Raw genomic sequence first — 11,603 nt, 5'->3', positions numbered from 1 at the left:
GGAGGTCCACTTAACCCACTGTCAGTTGGACCACATGTCCTCCCAGCCCATGTGATTTGTCCTTTAGGTCCGCCTGGCCCACCACCATTGTCCGGATTTAATGCCTATTTGAGAGACAGTGTTGGATGATCGGCTCACATATCCTGCCCCTGGACGCATTCAGACGTGGTCCGTGGATGAATATTGTGCAATTACAGAGATAGCGTTGGAGATGCCCTAACATGTGACCAAAATTTGGGCCATGTGCTTACCGTCTCCAAACCAACTCCGATCCATACCTCACAAGGGTTGTTGCCACGTGTCCAATTTGTTGATCCCATTGTCGCCTGGAACTGCACCTTCGAAGATCGCTCGCTCCCATGGCTCCACTCCAACATCACCTCATCCTCTGGGGCAGTAATCCTGCACACGACGTTCTTCTTGTTGTTAAGCGCGTTGCGCACCAGATTTTGTCTTGAAACTGATCGAGTTGCCAAGAAGCATGTCGATGAAGACGCTGAGGAGGAGAAGCCTGCCGATGACACGGTCTTCCTCTGGCCGCCGACACTCGACGCTCACGGCAACAAACAATTTTTTTCTCATGATTGGCGCCCACCAAACCATTCTTTATCACTCGGCGAAAGACGCATTGGAGTTGGGGAGGATGAGTTGGCGAGTTGGAGCCAAGCCAACCCAGGGAGCTTTTGACGCAGAGGGGTTGTTCTAGGCCGACGTGGGCATTAACAACTTGGAAACATGTCAGCGATACGCGTCAGATACACACGAGAGTTGGTCCGGAGAAGGTATGCACATTTTTCTATGGTACAGTGAAGCTCAGCAGGTAGTCGGTATCTTTTTTTCTAACAGAGGATCCGAAGGATCCAGACTTTTTCATTAGATAAGCATCAGTGTACACTTTACATCAGGCCTCCAAGAGAAACAAAAATTCAACTTAGTCAGTGACTGCAAAGAGGACCCCCGACAAAGAAGAGAAAACACGATTGGGTGCAAAACAACTCCTTCATGGTTCCAATCTCACCATCGTCGGGGACTACGCCACTTGCGACAACGGGGCCTCCATAGCCCTATCTCGTCAGCGATGCATGCCTAAGAATGAGACCATTGATACCGCCACACCTGGTCAGAGTTGCACTACCTCCCCTTAGGTATCAAGGCCAAGAGGAATAAGAGTGGTCGCCCTTCAGCCAGAAGAGTCGATTGCGAGACGGTGGAGGGTGGCAGCCATCGTGCATCGTAGCTCTGCCACAAAGACCTCGATAAAGAACACCGAACCTCATCTGGAGCTTCCATCTCCCTTCTCCTCCCCACCTTCTTATCCACCACCATGATGTATGGCTTTTGAAGTCGAGGCTTAGCAGAGGGTCCTCCTATACAAGCCATCAATGGGACAATTCCAGCAAGGAATATAGAGGGGAGGAGGGGAGTGGGAGTGAAATCGAACGGGTCTAAACTTCGTCATGGAACCACCAGGGGGCGCCGTCAAAGGATTCCTCGATTCCTCTAGGATGTATCCAGTGCACCCGTCTAATTCATGCACCAAATGCACAGGTGCTGAATAAGCCATTGGGTAGAGGGAGACGGTCTGACCTAAGAAATTGGGTAATCAACCCGCACTCCATATGTCACGTTCTCACTCTCCCATCAATAATTGTGTCAAATATTTTTGAACCAATTGTTTCAAAATTGTTTTCACTGGCATCTTTGTATTTATGAGAACTTTAAAACAAGATCAATGTAGTATATGTTTACAAAATCATTATTATTATTATGCTTTTTGAAACATGACTACAAACATCTGCCCTCCCCAGACATGTACGTGCTTATGACCAGTACATCAAGTTTTGAGTAAAGTTTAAAACAAGAAAAAAATCAAAAATACTCAGCAATGATTTTGTTTCAAATATCTCATCAAGACAAAGATGACAGTCAAAACGAATCCATAATCGAACATTCAATTCAATATATTACTCCCTTCATCCCATAATGTAAACTTTTTTGACACTACACGTCAAAAATGTCTTACATTATGGGACGGAGGGAGTACTTTTTATGTTTAGCCAGAAAAATAAGAATACAGGTTTGCTAGTGGGAGTGAACGATGTGAAGTATGGGTTGATTTTATAAAGTGAAGGGTTATCTCTGCAAAAATGATACAGTCTAAGGGCATCTCCAAAGCGGTAACGGCATGGCCAATGCATAGCCCTAGCTGGGGTGATGCCCCGTAGGCCATTTGGATCGAAAGTCAAGAAAAGTAGGTTCGGATGGGGTGGCGGGATCCTCGGTAGGAGGCTGGTGTTTGGGGAGAAAAAGTGTGATCTGATGCATAAAGCTGAAAAAGTTGAAGTGAAGAGTAAGGGCGCATGTGTAGTGGAATCTACTTTATATTCTTTGATGAGGCCCACCGGTAGTAGCTTGTGTTGGGGGGAGAACAAATCAATATAGATGCCTCAAGCTATTTTTTTTACATGAGACATATGTATCCATATGCCACCATTGTACATTGCCCTAATGCAAAGCTTGCATAAAGATCCAGACCACGTGGCCGAACACTTTTTGCCATCCAATGCAGTCCCCTAAACATTCACGGGCTACTTTGCATATCAGTTTTCCCCCGAATCGGAACCAAGGTCTTTGCGGGAGTCTGGACATCATGTGGAGGTCCACTTAACCCACTGTCAGTTGGACCACATGTCCTCCCAGCCCATGTGATTTGTCCTTTAGGTCCGCCTGGCCCACCACCATTGTCCGAATTTAATGCCTATTTGAAAGACAGCGTTGGATGATCGGCTCACGTATCCTGCCCCTGGACGCATTCAGACGTGGTCCGTGGATGAATATTGTGTCCAATTACAGAGATAGCGTTGGAGATGCCCTAACATGTGACCAAAATTTGGGCCATGTGCTTACCGTCTCCAAACCAACTCCGATCCATACCTCACAAGGGTTGTTGCCACGTGTCCAATTTGTTGATCCCATTGTCGCCTGGAACTGCACCTTCGAAGCTCGCTCGCTCCCATGGCTCCACTCCAACATCACCTCATCCTCTGGGGCAGTAATCCTGCACACGACGTTCTTCTTGTTGTTAAGCGCGTTGCGCACCAGATTTTGTCTTGAAACTGATCGAGTTGCCAAGAAGCATGTCGATGAAGACGCCGAGGAGGAGAAGCCTGCCGATGACACGGTCTTCCTCTGGCCGCCGACACTCGACGCTCACGGCAACAAACAATTTTTTTCTCATGATTGGCGCCCACCAAACCATTCTTTATCACTCGGTGAAAGACGCATTGGAGTTGGGGAGGATGAGTCGGCGACGTTGGAGCCAAGCCAACCCAGGGAGCTTTTGACGCAGAGGGGTTGTTCTAGGCCGACGTGGGCATTAACAACTTGGAAACATGTTAGCGATACGCGTCAGGTACGCACGAGAGTTGGTCCGGAGAAGGTATGCACATTTTTCTGTGGTACAGTGAAGCTCAGCAGGTAGTCGGTATCTTTTTTTCTAACAGAGGATCCGAAGGATCCAGACTTTTTCATTAGATAAGCATCGGTGTACACTTTACATCAGGCCTTCAAGAGAAACAAAAATTCAACTTAGTCAGTGACTGCAAAGAGGACCCCCGACAAAGAAGAGAAAACACGATTGGGTGCAAAACAACTCCTTCATGGTTCCAATCTCGCCATCATCGGGGACTACACCACTTGGGACGACGGGGCCTCCATAGCCCTATTTTCGCGGAGACGCATGCGTAAGAATGAGACCATTGATACCGCCACACCTGGTCAGAGTTGCACTACCTCCCCCTAAGCATCAAGGCCAAAAGGACTAAGAGTGGTCGCCCTTCAGCTGGAAGAGTCGATTGCGAGGCGGTGGAGGGTGGCAGCCGGCGTGCATCATAGCTCTGCCACAAAGACCTCGATAAAGAACACCAACCTCATTTGCAGCTTCCATCTCCCTTCTCCTCATCTTCTTATCCACCAAATCAGACGGGTCTAAGCTTCGCCATGGAACCGGCGCCAAAGTATCCCTCGCCGGAGGTAAACTTTTTCTCAGCCTCTTCGCCACCTGCATGGCCCCAAGGGAGAGAAGAAGATGCCCCACCGATGAGAACACCAGATCTGGGAGGCACCTTAGTGACCGTGGAGAAAACTTCACCTAGAATTCAAAGCACCATTCCACCGAACACGAACACCATGGCTACCGGCAGCAAGGGAGATGGAGGCCACAATGGGAGGGACTCGCAAGGGGGCAGGGAGACCGGCAGAACGGCAATCCTAGAGGAAAGAAGCTGCATGCTCGGATACAGGAAATTATAGAGAGCAGCCTCTACTTTCATGAACACATATTTTGCTACAAATTTAAACAACCATGAAGTGCCTGTAATAAGAAGGGCATAAAACACGCTGGTGAGGAACATAGGGTGGAGGCTAGTGCACAAGGAAATAATAATAAGAGCAGGCAAAAATAATGCAAACAAAACAGTTTCTTAACTGTCAACGAACGAGAATAGTGACCACTGATCAGAAGATGCAACTTTTTCATGAGAAAGCAAGATTATATCGACGAAGAATCAGGCAAATCTAAAGATCAAACACAAGAGCAAAAGAACCAGTGGACAACAGATACATAATCTAAGTAAAACATCCGTTACATCACCAGACATCTCAAAACATAGTTCCCAGTATCACGACAAATAGGTCATTAACAGCAAGACTCATCGATACAAAATAGTGCGGCTCTCTTTAACAACACAAGACCAGGTAAGGGATAACAGCACCAAAAATTTAGAGCTTGTCTTCGAAATCGGATAGAGGGGTCATCTGCTCCTTGAGCCCCTTCCTCTTGCGGATCTCCGTGACGAGCGTCGCAGACTGGGTGCCGGGGTCCAAAGGATCGGAAGCCATGATGTCCCAGTGGTCAAACACACACTGGGGGAAGGCCTGGCCGGACGTCGCAGCCCTCAGGGTGCTTGAGAACCCAAAGGACTCGATGACGGGGAGGTAGGCCTTGATGTTGTAGAGCGGGGTACCTTGCCTCTGCATCTCCTCGAACACGTGCCCTCTCTTCTGATTCAGAACACCATAGATGCCCCCAAGCGCATTCTCCGGGGCCTGGATTTCAACCAGGTACACAGGCTCCAGCAGCCTTGGCTTGGCAGTCAGCTGAGAAGCATAAATGACCCTCCTGGCCGTGGGAATGACCTGACCACCACCCCTGTGAATAGCATCAGTGTGGAGAACAACATCACAGACCTCGAAGCAGATGCCACGCATGTTCTCCTCAGCCAGTGCACCTTCCTTCGACGCCCACTGGAACCCAGCCACAACAGAGTCCTTGATTTCATTAAGATACTGCACTCCCTTACACATGTCAACAACCATGTTGGGGCCAGTCGTCTCAGGTCCAAAGCACCAAATCTTCTTGGCAAGATCCTTGTCCCAGCCAAACTCCTCAGACAGGATCTTAGACCGCACCTTAGGATCGTCACGTGGGCCAATGCGCCCATCATCAATGGCCTCAGCCAGTCCCTCCTCCAAGGGGCGAGCTTCCATGTAAAGACGGTTGTGCTTGTTCGGGGACTTGCTCATGACTGTACGGCAGGACTTCTCTAGAACAGTCTCACGGAAGGAGACGACAGGAGGGGAAACAATGATTTCAGCACCACCCATGAAGTCATCCTGCAGATCCTTCAAACAGATTTCAAGGTGAAGCTCTCCAGCTCCAGCAATGATATGTTCACCAGACTCTTCAATGGTACAGAGAACCATAGGGTCAGACTTTGCCAGACGCTTCAAACCCTCAACAAGCTTGGGAAGATCAGAGGCCACCTTGCACTGAACAGCAACACGCACAACAGGGGACACAGAGAACTTCATTGCCCTGATTGGGCAGGCATCAACTTCCTTCTCATTTGTCAGGGTTGCATTCTTTGTGATGAACTGATCCAAACCAACCAAAGCAACAGTGTTACCACAGGGAACATCCTCAACAGACTCTTGCTTCTTTCCCATCCAGATAACAGTACGCTGGACACTCTTCACATACAGATCCTTCTTCTGGCCAGGAACAAAGTTGGGACCCATGATACGGACCTTCATGCCAGTTGCAACCCTCCCGGCAAAAACACGTCCAAAGGCAAAGAATCTACCCTTGTCAGATGCTGGAATCATCTTGGAGACGTACAGCATAAGAGGACCATCAGGGTCACAGTTTCTGATAGCATTTGCATATATGTCATCAAGGGGGCCCTCGTATAAGTTCTCCACACGGTACCTCTGGGCCTTTGAAGGAGAGGGGAGGTGAAATATCATCATCTCAAGCAGAGCACGACTGGCAGGCAGCCAAGTTTGCATCACACGCTTCATGAGAGCCTTGCCCATCAAGTCCTTCTCATCATTCTTCATGGTCACTCCAAGCTTCTTCAACATAGGCCACAACTTATCCTTCTGATCATTCATGCAGGTGGCTATGATTTGCTTGATTGGCTCATAGCAGAACTGAACAAAACCTCTCTTGCAGGTAGCTGTCCCGGTGTTCTTGGAGGTCCATTTCTTTGTGGCTGGGTCGAAGAAGTTCTCACCCCACAGCCTCTCCATCATCTTTGCCTCGTCAACTCCAAACTTGGAGGCATACATCTTAGCAAAGTTTGTAAGGGTGAAAGCCCACCCATGCAGACCAGCAGAGAATGCAACAGTCCCCTTTTCAGGGTACACTTGGACATCACCAAGGAGCACATCTTCATATGTTGCCATGATGACATTGGCATTTTCGATAACACGGGAGAAAGTCTGATATGCTTCCTCACCTTCCACCTGAAGCTCAAGGAAGCATCTGTCCATCTTGTTCACAGTAAGGACTGGCCTAATCCTCTCACCAAGAGCTTGGCGCAGCACAGTTTCAGTCTGCACACAGACACCCTCAATACAGTCAACAACCACCAAAGCTCCATCAGTGATACGAAGAGCAGCTGTGACTTCCGAAGAAAAGTCAACGTGGCCAGGTGAATCAATAAGGTTGATCAGGTATTCATCCCCATCGCGATCGCCCTTGTACATCTCGAGTGATTCAGGAGTCATCTGATAGAAAAGAGAGATACCCGTGGATTTGATTGTGATACCACGCTCTGCCTCATCTGCACGGGTATCGGTCATGCGAACATCACCAGCAACTTCCTGGGCAATAATCCCAGCAGCTGCCACAAGGGAATCCGTAAGCGTAGACTTGCCTGCAAATATGTAAATAATCTGTGAGAACAGTGCACGAACATCTTGTTTGACGGTTGAACACAATCCATATGATTACAAATGAAAATAATAACTTATAAGACAGAAGTAGGACACAGCAGTACAGTAAATTCAAACAATCAAGAAATAAAAAGGTAAACATAAGGCGAACCAGCTATTTAGTAACATGGTTAAACAAAATCTAGTGGGACATTGCAAACAACACAAATATCAGGAAATCAATTTAGAAGTAAGTACAACCACATGAACTTCATATCATAGAAATTGTAATGCATTCAGCAAATAGCATCAGCAAGCACCAAACTGGGGAGATTCTGAGGCCTGGGATGATGTGTCAATAGTTACATTTAAGCTTATTAAAGCAGAAATCAATCATCATAGAATAAACAGTAACAGTAGATTCCAAGACATGAAATAGGATTTATAGGTTTTTAGGGATGAAAGTAGTTATTATTTCAAAACAATGCTAAAGCAGCTAACTAAATTTAGCCAATTCAAAGAGATGCGGTTTTGAAAATCGAAACAGTAGAATGAGCAGGCTACAAGAACATCAATCAACAAGATCCTACTGAGTAAACTCAATAATGTCACTGTTCAGGCACATACCGTGGTCTACATGAGCAATAACCGACATGTTCCGGATATTGTTCTTTTTGTCCATGATTCCACGGAGCTCCTCCGCTGTAAACTTCACCATCTTGACTGTGTTTGAATGTCACGCTGGAAATATGGTTCCTGTTCAAGGAATAGCAAGCTATCAGAATCAAACGAGAATCAAGTGTAAATTAACAAATATATGAAAAATCTGACACTAATATAACAATACTCTGCCCAGGTAATTAAAATCACAATTGTCTAAATCAAAATTGCTACCAATATTGTTGTATGCCCAGAAGTCAGAAGCACTGCTACCTTAATATTTTAACTAACACTTCAACCAACAAGACCTGATGAAGTGAAATATATATATATCAAGCATATTAAAACAAAAATGCTTGAGCCAACACTAGCACCAACAGACCATGATCTGAAAACCTAATTGTCCAAAGTACAATAGCCACAAAGCAATTAGACCAGCCAATGTTTAAGAAATAAATGAATACATCATGAGAAGTGTAGATGCAAAAGCTGGTGCTCCACAATTGAAGGAGCTACACAGCTATGAAGCAAAAACAGGTAACCAACTCACTTAATAAACCTTCAAGAACTTCCAGGAGTGCAAAACTAATAAAGGGATAAACCATAGAGAAACTTCACCAGAATAAATCATGTAGGAATTGCAAAACAGTGTAGTAGATGATTACAGGCTAAGACAGGACTTGGGGTAAATGGGATGGAGCAAAAGTTATTTGCAACGGAATCACAGTTTTATGCACAATTGTTGACTGCAATATCATGTAATTACCGACATATAAACACTAAAACAATGGCACATAACAGTCATTGAGTTGAACTTTGCAAAGGTGCAACCATCCATACATGGGGAGGACTGAGGAAACACACAGAAAATACTCATATAAACGAAATGGTCTGGTCAGAGAGAAAGTCATGCAGAATGGCTGAACTAAAATAACATAAAACGCTGATGCACACAGAGAAGTTCATGCAGAACGCATGTAAAGGCAGCGGAACAAACCCGACCAGGTACCACAGACAGGCAAGCGAGCAAAAACCCTAATATACTAACAACCCCGTGAACAAACAGCGTAGCGAAATATCCAAAACCAGCACCGGAACCACAGATCCGCGCCCTTGGATGCCGCACATAAATCAGCCGACGCGTATACTCTCGTCAGAGCGAAATCGTTCCCCGGAACAGGAGACCATGACGAAGGAAACAGCAGATCTACAGCGCTTGGGGACAGGTAAAAGTACAGACGAACGACGACGAATCCAGCAAAGGGAACTGCAGCGCATACGGCTACCGAGGGGGACTGGAAGCGGTGAAATCAACCAATCGACCAGGTAGAAGCTAGTACGGACTACGGAGAAGCGACCGCGCAGGCTAAGCAACCGGAGATGCGACGCGCGGGCCAAGCTACCGGAGAAGCGACGCGCCGACGAAGCAACCGGAGAAGCGAGGGGGGCTGGGGGAAAGGGTGGAGCGGAGGTCCGGCTCACCTTGGGGTTTCGCTTCCGCCTCCCGAGTCGAGAGGCGAGAGTCTGGGGGATGAGGAAGCCGGCGGCGCTCCCGGAGAGAATGGGAGGGGTGGAGGGAGGGAGGCTAGGGCGGCTTCGCTTGCCGGTATATATACTGGTACTGTGACGGGCCAGATGCGCGAATGGGGAGACGGTGATCACGCGATTACGGCCCAGAAGGCCTGTTTGGGTGGAGTCAGGCAAGCGCCTGGCCCAAGGGAGGACCTTTTTTTTTAACACCCCAAGGGATGACTTTTTGTTTTTGACATCGCCCAAGGGATGACCTGGATAGACGTGGCGAGAACTTCACACGAGATGAATAAGCTTTGCTCCGGACAAAAACGAGATGAATAACCAAACATTCCCTGAAAAAACAAAAAACAAATGAATAAGCAACACTCAAAAAAATAAGACGAATAAGTGGCTCTTTTTCGAGGAATGCCGTCACGGCTTAGCTTTATTTCATGTCCAACAGCATACATCATTCAGCAGCAAATTGGCCAGGAGCTCCGTCCATACTAGCTAAGCCATGAGCAACATGGTTTAAATCATCATGCAAAGTGCTTGAATTTAACAAGGGGAAAATCGACACATATATTAGAACGGTCATGGACCATCGGTGTAGTAATGACCAAAGAGCACATACCTGACTCCACGCACTAGTGATCTGGTTTTTGACTGATCGAAATTGATGTACACACGACATGGTATGGCCGATGTGCAGCCGACGCAGACTCTACACCGTGAGATTGACATGAATCTAATTAACAAACGGCCTGATGGGCAACGTCGTCTGAGTATCGTCTGAAAGCATCGGCTGCATAGCAATGCTCTTGACTGATTGTTTATCTGAGGTGTGATTTGTTCGTACAAGGGCAAGTGATTTGTACGTACAAATATAGGTGGTTGATCTGCACGTGCAAGTTCAAGATCTGTTCGTGCAAATTTTGCTTGTGGCTGGGAGTGGTTGGAGTACCATCAAGGATAATGAAACTCATAAGCTGGAACTGTCGAGGCCATCCTTGGTGCCCCGGCGGTTCGCTCGCTTCTGGATATTCAGAGAAGGCATAGCCCGGATGTGTTCTTCCTGTCTGAGATGCACCTGGTTGATCTTCAGGCAGATGAGGTTAGGAAGAAATTAAAGATGGACCACAAGATAGTTGCTCCAAGTCTAGATGGTCGAAGAGGTGGTCTCTTGTTAGTCTCGAAGAAGGAGGTGAGGATCTACTCCCAGACAACTACATTAGACTATATTGATGTGTCAGTTGAAGAATCGAATGGTGACACTTGGAGACTGACTTGTTTATACGGAGAACCTAGTTGGAATAACAAGGACCGTACCTATAATAATTTATGTGAATTGCATTCAAAATAGATCTACCGTGGACAGTAATAGGGGAATTCAATGAGATTATTTACTCTTCTGAAAAAGAAGGGGGGCCCTTGGCATCAGTCAAAAATGCAAGCGTTTCAAGATGCTTTATCAGACTGCTCCCTAGAAGATATTGGTTACGAAGGGGATAAGTTTACTTGGTTTTGAGAAGGAATAAGAGAAAGACTAGACCGGGCAGTGTCTAACCAGTCATGGGCGCAGATGCATCCTTGGGCAGGATTGATAAACCTGGAGATGGGAAAATCTGACTATCGGCCTATTTGTCTAGACACAAACCATCTCCGTGATGTAGCTGATGGCCAAAGGAAGGAAAGAAGACTTGAGGCACGTTGGTTAGCAGAAGATACAGTGGAGGAAATTGTCCGAACTGCATGGCAAAAAGTAGTACACAATGGCGTGTGTCCGAGCATCCAAGACAAGCTTGAGTCTGTCCATAATGATCTGCATGTGTGGGATCGGACGGTACTAAAAAATTCACGATCGAAGTTGAGGAAAGTTCAAACAGAACTAGAGAAGCTCATGCGAGCTCATATGAACGATGAAGCTAAGGCGAGGCAGAAGGAGCTTACAGTTCTTATAGAAAAACATACTGGAACAAGACGAGATATATTGGGCCCAAAGGGGGCAGGGTGACTTGGCTGCGACATGGAGACCGGAACAGTTCATATTTCCAGCTATCGACATGGAGACCGACATGTAGATATTATCCAATGATGTGTTGCCATCCTATGATGTCTGAGTAGATTTTCGTTGTCCTATCGGTAATTGGTGAATTGCTATGATTGGTTTAATTTGCTTGTGGTTATGTTGTTGTCCTTTGGTGCCCATCATA

General features: G+C 46.7%; 1 protein-coding gene across 1 annotated transcript; it reads right to left on the bottom strand.

Moving 5' to 3' along the window:
* Positions 1-4,596: 4,596 nt before the first annotated feature.
* LOC119328724 (elongation factor 2-like) lies at positions 4,597-9,472 on the bottom strand. Its single transcript, XM_037601698.1, has 3 exons — positions 9,361-9,472; positions 7,846-7,974; positions 4,597-7,220 (listed from the first exon to the last, which is right to left on the bottom strand). The coding sequence occupies exons 2-3, from the start codon at positions 7,934-7,936 to the stop codon at positions 4,780-4,782; spliced, it is 2,532 nt and encodes an 843-aa protein (XP_037457595.1). The 5' UTR covers positions 7,937-7,974; positions 9,361-9,472; the 3' UTR covers positions 4,597-4,779.
* Between the last annotated feature and the right edge of the window lie 2,131 nt (positions 9,473-11,603).

Source organism: Triticum dicoccoides, chromosome 7A, assembly GCF_002162155.2.
Source record: "Triticum dicoccoides isolate Atlit2015 ecotype Zavitan chromosome 7A, WEW_v2.0, whole genome shotgun sequence".
Classification (NCBI taxonomy): domain Eukaryota; kingdom Viridiplantae; phylum Streptophyta; class Magnoliopsida; order Poales; family Poaceae; genus Triticum; species Triticum dicoccoides.
Note: the sequence above shows the minus strand (reverse complement) of the source record. Positions and strands in the feature narration are given on the sequence as shown.